General features: G+C 33.3%; 2 protein-coding genes across 9 annotated transcripts; both read right to left on the bottom strand.

Annotated features, from left to right (window-relative positions):
- Window positions 1-686: 686 nt before the first annotated feature.
- Window positions 687-5917, bottom strand: LOC123706996 (serine protease snake-like). Of its 3 annotated transcripts, XM_045656721.1 has the most exons (9): window positions 5791-5917; window positions 5679-5725; window positions 5205-5307; window positions 4678-4740; window positions 4361-4455; window positions 2930-3109; window positions 2084-2303; window positions 1786-1949; window positions 687-1002 (listed from the first exon to the last, which is right to left on the bottom strand). In XM_045656721.1, the coding sequence occupies exons 1-9, from the start codon at window positions 5822-5824 to the stop codon at window positions 817-819; spliced, it is 1092 nt and encodes a 363-aa protein (XP_045512677.1). In that variant the 5' UTR covers window positions 5825-5917; the 3' UTR covers window positions 687-816. The 3 variants fall into 3 exon arrangements, with proteins under 3 accessions (XP_045512677.1, XP_045512678.1, XP_045512676.1); XM_045656722.1 differs by lacking the exon at window positions 5679-5725 and having other exon boundaries at window positions 5791-5909; XM_045656720.1 differs by lacking the exon at window positions 5791-5917 and having other exon boundaries at window positions 5679-5780.
- A 3035-nt stretch (window positions 5918-8952) lies between these two features.
- Window positions 8953-13351, bottom strand: LOC123706994 (serine protease snake-like). Of its 6 annotated transcripts, XM_045656713.1 has the most exons (10): window positions 13165-13351; window positions 13053-13105; window positions 12734-12836; window positions 12210-12272; window positions 11889-11965; window positions 10662-10841; window positions 10216-10435; window positions 9913-10076; window positions 9445-9623; window positions 8953-9118 (listed from the first exon to the last, which is right to left on the bottom strand). In XM_045656713.1, the coding sequence occupies exons 1-10, from the start codon at window positions 13196-13198 to the stop codon at window positions 9094-9096; spliced, it is 1098 nt and encodes a 365-aa protein (XP_045512669.1). In that variant the 5' UTR covers window positions 13199-13351; the 3' UTR covers window positions 8953-9093. The 6 variants fall into 6 exon arrangements, with proteins under 6 accessions (XP_045512669.1, XP_045512672.1, XP_045512668.1 ...); XM_045656716.1 differs by lacking the exon at window positions 8953-9118 and having other exon boundaries at window positions 9209-9623; window positions 11889-11926; XM_045656712.1 differs by lacking the exon at window positions 8953-9118 and having other exon boundaries at window positions 9209-9623; window positions 13165-13350.
- Window positions 13352-15104: the final 1753 nt, after the last annotated feature.

Here is a 15104-nt window from a genome sequence, read left to right as displayed (position 1 = left end):
GGATTTTTGACTTTGACTAAACAGTGTAACTCCCTCTTGCAAACGTCCTGGAATTGAAACTGGCATGTTTTGTTAAGCATCAGTTATGTGCTGGAAATTTAATCATGGAAATCATGCAATAACACTTATTAGTAACAATAACAACATGGTTGTCCCTCGAACTTGTTACTAAATTCTAATAAAACAATATGTATAAAATTTTCTTTGCCTAGTGTAAAACAGGTTACAACAAATATTAACATTAATGAGGAAAAAATTCAATGTGTTGATTCAACTGTATTTCTAGGGATCAATCTAGATTCTCGTTTGCCATGGAAGCCTCATATTACCACCCTATCGGGAAGACTTAGTTCGGCTACTTTTGCGATAAAAAAGATAAGATTTTATCTTTATATCGTGTGATATTGATACGGCGAGGCTTGTATATTTCAGCAACTTCCATAGAGTTATGACATATGGTATGTGGTTGTGGGGCTCAGTGGCCGATATTCAAGATATTTTGTATTACAAAAAAGAGCAATACATCATATTAGATCATTTTATACCAAAGTTTCAAATTTCATAAAACTGATAGAAGATAACGTATGTAATAATAATGATGCGGAAATCAAGGATGACTGACGAGAAGGAGAGAATGAGAAGGAGACTAATGGTGAGACTTTGCGTGGTGGTCGGGTGATATTTTAACCAAATAATTTGTGTAATAAGAAGAAATTTACTTTAATTTCATAACAAACATACCGCTGCTTAATAAATTCCTGACTAGTTTATAAGCATGTGTTTTTATTAAAAAATACCACAATTGTTTTTTTTTAATCATAACCCTCGCCAGACCACATCTTCTATCCAGTCAATAAAGCTGGAGACTCTTGTGTATATCCCAGGAATGTTTTTCTGAGCACAGCCAGCACCAAAGGATGTAATTCCAATGATGTAGTGCATTGACCCCTGTGACTTTACTGGTATAGGTATCTTTACCTGCAGAGGTCCACCTGAGTCACCCTGAAAAGAAAATTACATATCAATTATATAAATCGCTCTTAAATACAAGGTATTTTTACAGACAATTATCAATAATACTTTGTATATTCAAGAATGAAGCAATTTCGACTGTAATATAAGTTTATTTCCGTTTTAATATCATTATCCTACTAGTATTATGAACGATATGGGTGGATGATTGTTACCCTTTCACGGAAAAACTACTGAATGGATTTTAATGAAACTTTACAATATAGCTTATACATGAGAATAAAACATATTCTACAATTTATAAAGATATTGTGTGTTTGGCGTACGCTACCAAAACCGCAAGAGTTACACATATGTAATGTGTAATGGAATCTCTATCTTAAATAGTCCTACAAAAAAGACACCGACGTCCAACGCAGGGTGGGTGAAGTTGTAAAAAGTCGCTTATCGCTGAGTGCGCGACCCGAACACGCAGTAGCTAATATGCCTATGATTAGGGCTCTGCAGTGCTTAGTTACCATATTTCTTATTCTGACAATATTGTTACGTCACTATATATAATGCGACTGTAACATCTCAACATTGTCAGGCTGTTATATTTTTTCAAATCCGACCCAAAAATGATTTATGTCATAATCTTAGTTCTTTTCTACGCCACGCTAATATATTATATATTCGAAATACTATTCCTGCGCAGACGAAGTTGCGGACATCAGATAACAATTTTAATAAAGCAACAAACTTAGTGGCTAGGATTGTAGTATCATTAAAAAACCTAAAATTTATTTATAAGACAGTGAACCCACTCCATACCTGACAAGCGTCGACCCCTCCCGTTAGTTTTCCAGCACAAAGCTGATGCAAGTCTACTCCCCTCCAGAGGCGATTAAAATAGCGCCGAAGTAAACTTTGACATTCGTCTGAATCAATAATGTCAACATCCGCTGCTTGTAACTCTGGGGATGTCTTCCTACCACCTGGAATTAAATCAGAAAATAAACGGAACAATCTCCTCATTCACAACAAATATAATTCATTGAATTATTTACTTTTAACACTTTAAATACTCTCATGGAGTTTTAGTAATTCCTGTAGGATGTCTTTGACTTACCTGATTCTATGACACCCCATCCTGTAAGTGTCGCCTTTGTTCCAAGTTGGCTTGTATCGTAGTTGGTCCATAGACAAGCTGGTTGAACTAATTTTGTGAATATAACCGCAGTCTTTACTTCAATAATTGCAATGTCAAAGTATTTCTTGGGCGGACTAAAGTTCGGATGTTTTACAATTCTTTTGATTTTCACATCTTGTGGGTATACTCCATTTGAAAACTGAATAATAATATTGAATTTACATTAGCGAGTAGGTACTTCTAATTTCAATTAAACTTCTTTAACATACGTACATATTTTTAATATTATTCACACAACGTACCGTGATCTTTATCAATCTTGTTTAGCAAGAAAGTTCAGTATTTGTATTGTTTTTAATGAGTAGATTTAATACATTTATTTATTAATATAATAATTAATTTTTAATAATTGTTAGCAGTTAGTTTGTTTAATATTTATTTAATTAAATTCCTAACATTTTTATGACACACATTCTTATGAATCTTGCTACAAGTGCGCATGTGCAATAGTTATTTATTTGACTCGTTCCGTTGTTTACGAATTGTTACAAATTGACTCGAAAATCTCCCCGAAGTGGGATGGTCGAGTCGGAGTGATGATTAAAAACGAGGTTGTGACACATGCGCACGGACAATTCCTTTGTACAAGTTTGAAGTTATACAATTTACGTAAATCAGTGAAGTAAATTACAGTGAATTAAGTCATCATTGAAGTGTTTAATTTCCTACCCTAAGAACGAGATCAACTACCTCTAACATTATGTTGAGTAAAATATCATGTATGTTAATTAACTAAAATAAAAATGGTCACATCGTGTTACTCACAACATCAGCAATATTCGTATCTCCTAGTCTTACGATCTCCGGTTCAGAGTTCGCCACACTGGTGTCACGCGAAGATACATTAGAGCAATGAGCAGCAGTGAGCAGGAATTTCGAACTGATTAAGGAACTGCCGCACTTAAATATCCAGGTTCCAACAGCAGCTTTCCATCCAACAGCTCCCTAAATAATCAGTACTACATTGAAATAATTGTAGTTTCACTCAATGTTATTAATTTTGTTTTATTTATTCAAAAACTTATAAAAACCAAATTTGGTTTTAATTAGTTTTTAATTAAAGCATGTTAAACATAAGTTGGGTAATTTGCAAATTTTGTATTAAAATACTAAAACAGTCCTTAATCGATTTAGGATATACAAAAACTATGCATCAGTCAAAGTTAGATCATCATTATAAATTCTACACTTATCGTTCCATTTTTAATTTTTCTATCGTCGCGCGTTGTACTCGTGATGCGTGTCTTGTCCTGTGCCAGATGCAAAAACTCTTCCGCAGTCGCAATACGCGTCCAATCCCTACCGTTACCAGGAGGTACGCAATTTTCCATTGTTTGATAATCTTCATAATTTTTTTCGACATTTCAACTCAGAACTTTCTCCATCGAGAGCTTCTGGATCTACCCAATACGAAGCAAACGACGATAACACTACATCAGAATTGTTTCTAAGCGGTGGGTATCTTCTTTTATTGTCCAAGCTTACAGCTGTGCAGAACATTTGGATGTTATAAAGAAAAATCTGACGCGGTGTAAATTTTGTTGAAATATCCACACACCATCAGAAATTTCCATTCAAGTCCTAATTTCCTGATCAGAATTTCACTCGTTTGTAACGCATGTTCCCAACTACATGTATTTTCCAACTACAGACATGTTAGGCTTTAAAGTGTTGTGTTGTTAGACGTCTCTCATTAATAATTTCACAATATCTAAATATATTTTCACAAACGTATAGTAACCAATCTGAGAGATCATGTCATTAGTTCTCTGTAATTCAATACAATACGTGTATTTTCCGTGTACAGTTTTTATACAGGTTTTATTCATAATTTTCCACAAGTAATTTATTTTAACCTAACTGGAAGTTACATATATATGTATATATAAAGCATTTTTGTTCCGTTAACGAGTAGTTTAAAAAAACAATTTTGAAACACCCTAACATAGGATATAAATACGTGTTTTTAATCTGTGACCATAACTTTAACTTTGACTGTCTTCAAAGAGCCGGCAAAAGTTCGTATCTACTTGCTACTACTAAAATTACGTTACACAATCTACGTTTTCAGTTGGCCTACGCTGATTAACGTGGTCAAAAACCATATATCTAATCAAAATTTAAAAAAGTTATCACTGGTATCACCAGCTCATCTTTATATTATTATTCTAAATAATGCAAATAAATATGACATACCATATGGGGAAATTCACCTGGCGTGGTGGGTCGACCAGCAATCACATAATAAACGGTAGGTCTACCACTTTGATGGCTTCTTATCCACTCTGAACCTTTAAATTAAATATTAATTGCTTTAGTTTTACCAAAAAGATGTAAAGAAATATTATTTCCTAAACTATATTGATAACTTGTCCTTCAGTTAATAAAACACACACAACGAACAGATATGTTTGCTTTTTATAATAATATATTTAAAACAACATTCATAAAATCTAAACCAGTCTAATTCCACTTTCTTATCTAAAGTTTGTTTGTTGAGTCACTACACTTACATTTAGTAGTTCTTGTTATGTCGTCCTGTCTTTTCTTTGTCTGCCAAATGTATTCATAACACTCTGAAATTTGAATTAATTTTAATATTAATTCTGTAGATAAAATATAATCCTTTGTAGATCCGAGTATTTTTATTTCCTTAATTTAGTCCCGACGCCTGATTCTTATAAACGACATGGAAAGTCCCTTTTCATAGGCATGTTACATCATGAGGATAAGGTAAGGTTGGTTTCTTCTTAAAGCGGTACAAAACTACAAAATAAATAAATCTAAAATATCTGACTAAAAATCCTGAAACCTATCAACCCGAAATAATTATGTATCTCGGATCTCAAAGTTACACTTTTTGTGCCAGCCATTAAACGATAAATATAACAGAATTATACGAAGTGATGGGGGATATACTTGAGATGTGTCAAGTCTATGTATTCAATCTTGGCATGATAACATAAATAGATGAAATGAATCTGCATATATTTAATCTACATATATTTAATCAAAAATTAGTGATACGATAGAAACTTACTTGCTTCACTAATTCTTCGACCAGGCGCTGAGAAGTTAGGCTTTGGTGGTGCGGTATTGTTGCATGGATTTGTGGATTTATCGGCTCTTGCTTTTCTTGTCATCTGAAAATATATCTTTGTCTAAAAAAGCTTTATACATTTTAAGCAACTTAAAAAAAATGCGGTTTGATCTGTAGGTATGTGATATTGTTAGAATTTTTATAAAACATTTTGAAAATGTTGGTCTATTGAGTCAAACTAAATTTGGGAAGGATTGCCGTTTGTTCACAAATTTCCTGAACTCTTAAGGGTCATGTTGAACTTCTTTATTCTGATTTAGTCTATTTAACTTAGGGAACAGCTTATGGTTAAGCAAATACGGTTTAGTAGTTTTTGAGAATATACGTATATATTTTAGTAATTTCAAGACTTTACTAAACTTTATACACAATATGTTATACTACGGGAGATATTTAATATTAATAGATACGTACTTGTCCCAAACTTGTATTTAATATTTGGAAACCTGTCACGTACATTACTGAAAATAAATCATAAATCAAACACTGATCTCGCATTACTACACTACTTTTTAAATAAACAAACCTTCAAATAACGTTAATATAATTAATACTTTCATTTTCACAATTTTTATTTAAACTCGGAAGTATATTATTTCAGATTTATTTTTGCTAAGATGTCGCGATGCAATAGGTATGCTACCGTACACTGGCGTCAACTGAAAGTAACATAGCATATTGTTACTATAATAACATAGTCTACATCATAACATAACAGCGGTGATGCCCCGAACGGTGGAATACTTTACTTGAAAACCTGTTTTATTGATTATAAGATTACGTGCTGACCTAAGATAAATAAAGGTCTAAAAAAGGCTTAAGGTTACTTGTAATTTAAAAGCGCATACCAATAAATTATAATTTGTTATATAGTTTTGGTAGTAATAAATGAGGCCTTTAGTTATTCATTCATTCAATAATTACAATATAACATGCTCGTTGCCGTTCCAAATGTACTGTTCTAAGTGTAGGTCAATATTACTCTTATTCATTAGAAGTCACTTGGTTTTAAAAACTCATAAATAACTCAAGTTACAGTTTTTTGTTAGTCCAGCATCGCAACCCCTAATTTTATGTTAGTTACAAGCTCTTGTTGTAAACGGTTAAAAGACACTTATCCACCGAACTTCACTCGAGGCACGATCTTAATTACAACATTATCTCAATTCTGCTTTTATTTTTATTGTAGATGCATTTATTTTTATTGTAATTTACGCTATATACACTTATACAATTGAACATTTATATAGAGTTAACAATTTTTTTTATGAGTTCCCTATAAAATGGAACAGGCTCTCATTGTACTCACCCACCTGTCTCAAAAAAAATGTATACACTTCTTTGTCACGTCTCAAACCTTTACAGACAGAATATGGAAAAGAAACCAAGACAATCGGGCGTACATGCGTCGGGTTGTCACTCTAAAATATGGCGAGGGGTTCGATGGCTGTCCATGCGTGTCACTCGTGAACGGGTGCTACTTGTGTTGCCTGGTCGTACTTGAATTCGTGTATGCGGTGATGTTAGTTATTTCGACTATGTGTTTGCGTGTTGTTCCCACGAGAATGTAAGTGCGTTCTCCTATTTCACCATGCCTCCTGCTGAAAGAGGATCTTTGACAATCTGAGACAAATTTATTGCTTAAGATGTCCTGTGGACAATGGTGTTATGGTTGCAGCTCCTTACAAACGTTGTGTTATACAGAAAATAAACTTTGCGAATAAAAAGAGTGGCGGGGAGTTTGATGCCAGTTCTTCTCTTCCGTTCTACGCCCGTGATTTGAGAACTGGCAGTAAAGTAGAAGAATTTAATGTATATTTTTTTACGTTCATAAGTATACATTGTCTTACCTATATGAATAAATGATTTTTGACTTTGAATCAAACATCGTGAGCTCCGTCCCTACGACAATGAAGTATTAGCATTAGGTAGTACTGCTCTAGACCATCACTAAACGAAGGATTTTTTCGCAAGGTTGTCTTTAAGAGTATTCAGTAAGTAGTTCTCAAAAAGCAGCAGCAGCTCTTAGCAGTTGCGTAAACCAACACTTTTAAAGTAAGTGGAAGAATAGTTTACCATTTTTTTCTTCTTCATATAACGAGATCAAACGGGCAGAAGGCTAGGACACTCACAATGCAAGAGGACTCGCAAGTGCGTTGCTCGACTTTTAAGAATTGTAACGCTCTGGTTAACAGGTGTATTCTTGTTGATATATAATAATTTAGTTCTGGTATTCTTGGATCATGACTATTCTTCTCTTCATTTATTTTGGCACCAAACACCAACTGAAGTTCAACCGCCACATGGCTGTATTATTTAATAAATGAAAACCATAGGACTAACCTAATAATGACTTACGTATCGCATTTGGCAATCCTATACATTTTGACGTTCGTAAGTCACTAATAGTACCAACTATGTTGCAACTGGGAATATCACCCCGAGACAACAAATATGATACTAATTTTTACATTTGACATGTATGAGACAATGTTGAATTGTGGGTGGCAATAATTCAGTTGTTTCCATACTTGAACTAGAGGTGAATCGTAGCAAACAAGTCAGCCTTATCTTTTGCTGTATGACCAAGTGAGCCATCAGGTCTTAGTAATTGTGGCAATGATGGGTGACAGGAGTTCGATTCGATCACTTTGGCAAGGGCAAAGTGTAAATTTTATTAAGAATTTACTTTGATATTTTCTATTAACTTTGAAGCAAACGATAAGAAGCAACTGCACATGTAAAAGTTTAACTCGAAACATTATTTTTATAAAAAAAAACATTTTTTATCATATATAACTTCCACGATACATAAATGCTACCGTAACGCATATTAGACGCATCACTGTACTAATTACAAGTTGGTGTTAACATAAGACCGGTTTCTTTGAGGAAAAAATATGTTTTAATGTCAAATATTAAATCACATTGATTATTCAAAACAGTGCAAATATTACGCTTAGGCGTTAGCTTAGCTTTTTCCGCAATTAACATGTTGAAACACAAACGTCAGTAAAATCAGAAGCAAATGGACATATATAATTGGTATTATGCCAAAAAATTACAGCAAGGCTCAGAACTGAAACTTTTAAAGTATTTTATTCTATCATTTGTATAATATATTTTATAATCATATAAGAGCAATGTAAGTTTATGTTCGGGCTATTCAAATGCAACGAATGAAGTACATAAGCCTTTTGTCAAGTCAAGCCAGATTTCGATAGGGCATGTCAAAGCCTAAGTGAAACGAGTATGTATTTGTTTGGTTAGCGCAATATCTACTACTACCATATCAATAATTCAGTAGTGCTCCATGGAATAAGCTACCTTTTTTCATTGTAGCACATTGCGTCGAATCAGTTTCTATGTCAGCAATTAAGACGTGCTCAGATATGCATCTGAGCACGACGTGAGCAGATATGCATAGAAACTGATTCGACGCACGACCCTCGACGCTTAAACTAAAGAAAGGCCAATACTGATTTTGTGATTCCGTGAAATAAATAATATAAACTATCATGTAAATAATAATTTAGGGTTCTGTCCTAACCTATATAAGACTGGACAAAATAAGTGGAGGGTAAATAATAATAATATTTATATCGAAACATAAATCATATACATTACATTAATAAAGTGAATGGTTATTAAATTATTTTGTTTAGGTTAGTTTAATGACCAAATGAACGATTAGTTTAGTTCCGTCAATAGCAAGCACAACCCACATGTGCCTCCATGGCTAGATTTCTATTTTCTCTTAATAAATATCATTTAAGAATGCTTTGAATACATAAACATCGTCGACGTGTCAGGCACAAGGAATACTTTTCTATCCATGATGGTAGACTGTTGACCTGCGAGCGAAAGAGGAGGAGGATCGAGGATCATTAAGAAATAAAAATTTTGTTCACTTTGCTTTCATTGTATCATCATTATGACGTCAATGCTAATACACCGGTAGTGCGTAGGTGTGTAAAAAATGAGGATAAGGCTGTACGGATTGCCTTTTAACCAAATAATTTATTGCATGAGAGACAGTGAAAGAATGAAAAAAAAATACTTTCATAACAAAAACAACGCTGCTTAATATATTCCTGGAAGGTTTATAAGCATAATACATAGATTCAACACGTTTTTATTAAAAAAACACCTAAATTAAAATATGTTTTTTAATTGTGACCTTATCCAGACCACATCTTCTATCCAGTCAATAAAGCTGGAGACCCTTGTGTATATCCCAGGAATGTTTGGCTGAGCACAGCCAATACCAAAGGATGTGATTCCAATGACGTAGTGAATTGAGCCCTGTGACGTTATCGGTAAAGGTATCTTTACCTGCAGAGGTCCCCCTGAGTCCCCCTGAAATAAAAATTATATCGTTGTATCATGTCCACATGTATATAAATCGTTTTTAAATACAATTTACTTTAACGGACAATTACTAATAATACTTTGTATATTGAAGAATGAAGCAATTACAACTTTAATCTGACGATGGGCCTGTATAGTTTTTATAAAGAAAAAAACCAGGGTGGTGGTTTTTTAAAGGTCCATATTCGGTTCCAGTATTCGCCACTCGATAAATCACACCTTAATAACATACCTAATTTATCAGACGTCCATGTTACAAAAAGAGACAACGCCATACCTGACAAGCGTCGACACCACCTGCAAATTTCCCAGCACAAAGTTGATTCAAGTCGACCCCCCACCAAAGGCGGTTAAAATAATATCGAAGTAAACTTTGACATTCGTCTGAATCAATAATGTCGACATCCGCTGCTTGTAACTCTGGGGTTGCCTCTCTTCCACCTGGAATTAGAAAACACAAAAGAAACGGAAGAATATTCTTATGGTTCACAACAAATATAATTCATTAAATTATTTACTTTTAACACTTTAAATACTCTCATGGAGTTTTAGTAATTCCTGTAGGATGTCTTTGACTTACCTGATTCTATGACACCCCATCCTGTAAGTGTCGCCTTTGTTCCAAGTTGGCTTGTATCGTGGTTGGTCCATAGACAAGCTGGTTGAACTAATTTTGTGAATATAACCTCAGTCGTTACTTCAATAATTGCAATATCAAAGTATTTCTTTGGAGCACTGTAGTTCGGATGTTTTACAATTCTATTGATTTTCACATCTTGAGGGAAGACGCCCTTTGAGAACTGAATAATAATAGTTAGTGCTTTAATGTTTAAGTTCTACAATTTAAATAAAAATAAAAATTATTTCTTTATATTATTTACACAACGTTCCGTGTAATCAGCAATCTTGGTTTGCAAGAAAATTCAGTAGTTGTAAGAGAACATAATGATTAGATTGATAATTCGTTATCAAATTTCGTGTTGACAATTTAACTTAAAATGAAAATAGTTACATCGTGTTACTTACAACATCAGCAATATTTTTATCTCCTAGTCTTACGATCTCCGGTTCAACGTTTGCCACACTAGTGTCATGTGGAGATACTTTAGAGCAGTGAGCAGCCGTGAGCAGGAATTTCGAACTGATTAAGGTACTGCCGCACTTAAATATCCAGGTTCCAACAGCAGCTTTCCATCCTACAGCACCCTAAAAAATGAGTATTACACTGATGTAATTGTAGTTTTTCTTCTTGTCTTATTGCCTATCACTCCTATTATCATTATATTATTGTTGGTACGTGTTGACCGTTTTGTCAAAATTTGCTTTACGTGTATTCATTTACATGATTATAAGAATACTGATTTCGTCAGACAATTAGTTTCTTTAATTAACGGAAATCGATCTTAGAACGTTATTTACCTAAGGTGCCCATTTTTAGCAAAATAGTTTATATTCTCGAGTTTTTATTTCCAAAAATAAAATTTATGTACTGCTGACCATATTTATACCATATTTTAAATAATTACGAGAATATGCAATGCTTTTCCATAAAGCTATTGTATTATTTATATTAACGAGTTGCTTAAACATTAAATTTACAACGCTCCTACTCGTAGGTAAGTTATAAATACAGTGTATACTCTGCATATTTTAACGTTACAAAGAGTTGTCGTTAAATGGAATAGCAAGAATCTGTATTAGAAAAAGATAACGTTTATTTCATACTAGTGTTTCTTATTTGAACGCTATTGCGTAGAGTTATTTTTGCATGATGTCTTTTACTGTACCAGTAATTATGTTGTATTTTTTTATTTATTTTATTAATATCTTGCGATATTGAGGTATCTTCGTGTGAAAGCACTTGAGGGCAATTCCAATTTGTAAACAAAAGAACTGATTTCTTAAAAAGTTCGGTTCGTAAGATGCCGACAGTCGAGTTTATAGGCTAGGACAATAGACCGACAAAAGATCTTAAACAGTTCAGCAGTTTGGGTGTAATGCTATGTAGAGTGTATCATTGTAAGGAAAACAAGCTAAACCGACCAAAGCCGAGTGATTCCTACACTTTGCACTATATAATTAAATCGAGGGACGTAACATCGAGTTTACACTGCATTTTTTTTAAACATATGACCATAACTGTCCATACCAAATCATAAAATCAAAATGTTATAAATTTACCAACTTTATACAAAATAATGGATTATAACACAATTAAAAAATAATTAATGCAAGTAAAAATGGCATACCTACCATGTGGGGAAATTCACCTGGTGATGTAAGTACACCACCTACAATTGGAGGTATGTATGGGTATTCCTTTTGCCAACCTTTAAATTCATAATTATATGCTATAATCTTATCAAAAGCAAGGAAATATCATATCTTAAACTATTTTCATACCTGGGTCAGTTGAAAAAACACACGCAACGAGCAAAGATCGTTTATCAAAAATCTTTATGATATCAATGTAAATCATTCTAATTGAACTCTTTTATCTAAGGTACTCTTTCTCTCCCTCTTTCTCTTAAGTAAAATGTTATATTCATATTTTGTTTTTGAGAGTTGACTTACATTTAATTGTGCTCTTTGAGTCGTCCTCTCGTTTCTTTATCTCCCATATGAATTCATAACACACTAAAATTTGAACTTAATTAAAATCTTGATAAATTAAATATTAATTGTATAGATAAATTAAAATCCTCTGTGGAGTGTTGGTTTTCCTTAATATTATCGACGCACGCGACACCTGATTCATAAAATGGACATGGAAAGTTGTAAATATTATAGACATAGAGGTGATGTCATATCATAAGTTGTTTAAACGGTACAAAACTATAAAATAAATAAATCTAAAATAACTGACTAAAAAGCCTAGAACCTATCAACTCAAAATAATTATGCATCCTGTATCTCAAAATTACACTTTTTGTGCGTTAACAAATAACCCAATAGGCGATAAGTGTGACAGAATATTCAGATTCGAGATGTATCCAGTCTTCTAGTTCTATTAGAAAAGGCATGATAACATGAATAAATAATATGAATGTTCAGAATTACATTTAATGAAAGAGAAGTGATATGCTATAGAAACTTACTTGCTTCACTAATTCTTCGACCAGACGCTGAGAAGTCAGGCTTCGGTGGTGCGGTATAGTTACATGGATCTTCGGATTCATCAGCTCGTGCTTTTCTCGTAATCTGAAATTATATTTTTGTCTAAAAAATTATGTATCATATTATCAAATTATTAGATTTAGGAAGGATAAATGTTTTTTTAGATAATAGTATCACCGCACTATACATGTCGTATATAATAAATATAATATACACATGTAGTTCAGTATTTTAATATCTTCACAAAATATACACAATATGTTATACTATGGGAGATATTTAATATTAATAGATACGTACTTGTCCCAAACTTGTATTTAATATTTGGAAACCTGTCACGTACATTACTGAAACTAAATCATAAATCAAACACTGATCTCGCATTACTACACTACTTTTTAAATAAACAAACCTTCAAATAACGTTAATATAATTAATATTTTCATTTTCACAATTTTTAATTATACTCGGATATATATTTGTTAAGATCGCTATGCAATAGTTACGCTAACGTACACTGGCGTCAACTCAACGTAACATAGCATATTGAATAACAAAGTCTACAGCGGTGATGCCCTGATAGAAGCTTGACAAATACTTTATGAAAACCTGTTTATTTGATAATAAAACTCAGTACACCTTAAATAATTTATAAAGGAAGGTCTAAAAAAACGCAAACCAATAAATTATAATTTGTTTTTTTTGTTGGTAGCAATAAATGAGGCCTTTAGTTATTCAGTCATTCATTAATTACAGTATGATATTCTCGTTTCCGAATGTACTGTTTCGAATGTAGGTCGATCACTTTAAATGTTCGTTAGAGGAAACAGGTATTGTAGTTTTAAGAACGCATAAATAACTCCTGCTACAGTTTTTTGTTAGTCCAGCATCGCAACCCCACTGCTCCCTAATTTTATGTTAGTACCAAGCTCTTGTTGTAAACGGTTAAAGTCAGTTGACACTTATCCACCGAACTTCACTCGAGGCATGAGATAATTTAAATATTACTCAATTCTTCTTTTATTTTAAATGAATTGCACATTTATATAGAGTTAACATTTTTTTTGAAAAAATGATTCAACGACTTTTGTAGTCTATGAGTAGTGTTGGCCTAGTGGCTTCAGCATGCGACTCTCATCTCTAAGGTCGTAGGTTCGATTGCCAGCTGTTCGCCAATGGACCTTCTTTCTATGTGCGCATTTAACATTAGCTCGAATGGTCAAGGAAAACATCGTGAGGAAACATCGACGGCGTGCGTCAGGCACAGAAGGTTGATCACCTACTTGCCTATTCGATGAAAAAAATAGCCTGAAACAGAAGCAGAAATCTGAGGCCCATACCTAAAAAGGTTGTAGCGCCATTGATTTATTTTTTTATTGTAAGTCTACAAATATATAAAAGGATATTTTAAACTTTAAGAAAAGAAAAAAAGAAACAAGTTACACAAACTGGATTCAATATGGCCACGAAAAAAGGTTCAGACGGCTCTTATTTATTCGGCTATTAAGGTGCACGTGGTCACGGCGTGCACGTAAATGAAGCAAATGAACCTAAGAGAGTGGTAACCCTACCTATAGGAGGACGGTCAAAAAAATAATGTGTTGAACAAACTTGCTGATTCCACCGATTGCACATTCTTGCCATTCTGTTTAGTTGAGCGTAAAACCCTATGTTTCGAGCGCTTAACGGAGATAAAAAATGTATCCACTTCTTTGGCACGTCTCAAACCTTTACAAACAGAATATTGAAAAGAAACCAAGACATTATCAAACATAGCGGCCTCCGTCCCTACGACAATGATGAATTAGCGTTAGGTAGTACTACTCTAGACCATCATTATACGAAGGATTTTTTCGCAAGGTTGTGTTTTACAATATTCTGCCAAAAAGTGCCAAACGTTCTCCACCCTTTTTCTGTAGACCAGTGAGAGATTCGCGTGACCGTACAATATTCCAAATGGCATTGTATACAGAAATAATAGTACTATGGTTCTTAAAAACTTAGATGCGTAAAATTAAATCAAGACTTCTGTAAGTTTGAAAGTCTTTTTAAGTTTCCACTTAGTTAATAAGTTCAGTTTATGTTTTTTCTTCATATAACAGGGCAAGCAGGTAGAGACACACTCACATTGCAAGAGGACGTAGCCGCCTTTTAAGAATTTTAACGCTATGGTTATCAGATGTATTCGTGTTGATATATAATAATTCATTTAATTCTTGGATACATAATAATTGATTTCATGACCAAACACCAACTGAAGTTAAACGGCAATATTTATTACAGAAAACCTTTGGCATTTACCTAAGTATAACTTACGTATTGGATTTGACAATCCTATACATTTCGACGTAC

Source organism: Pieris brassicae, chromosome 3, assembly GCF_905147105.1.
Source record: "Pieris brassicae chromosome 3, ilPieBrab1.1, whole genome shotgun sequence".
NCBI lineage: Eukaryota > Metazoa > Arthropoda > Insecta > Lepidoptera > Pieridae > Pieris > Pieris brassicae.
This window is presented reverse-complemented; position numbering and strand designations above follow the sequence as displayed.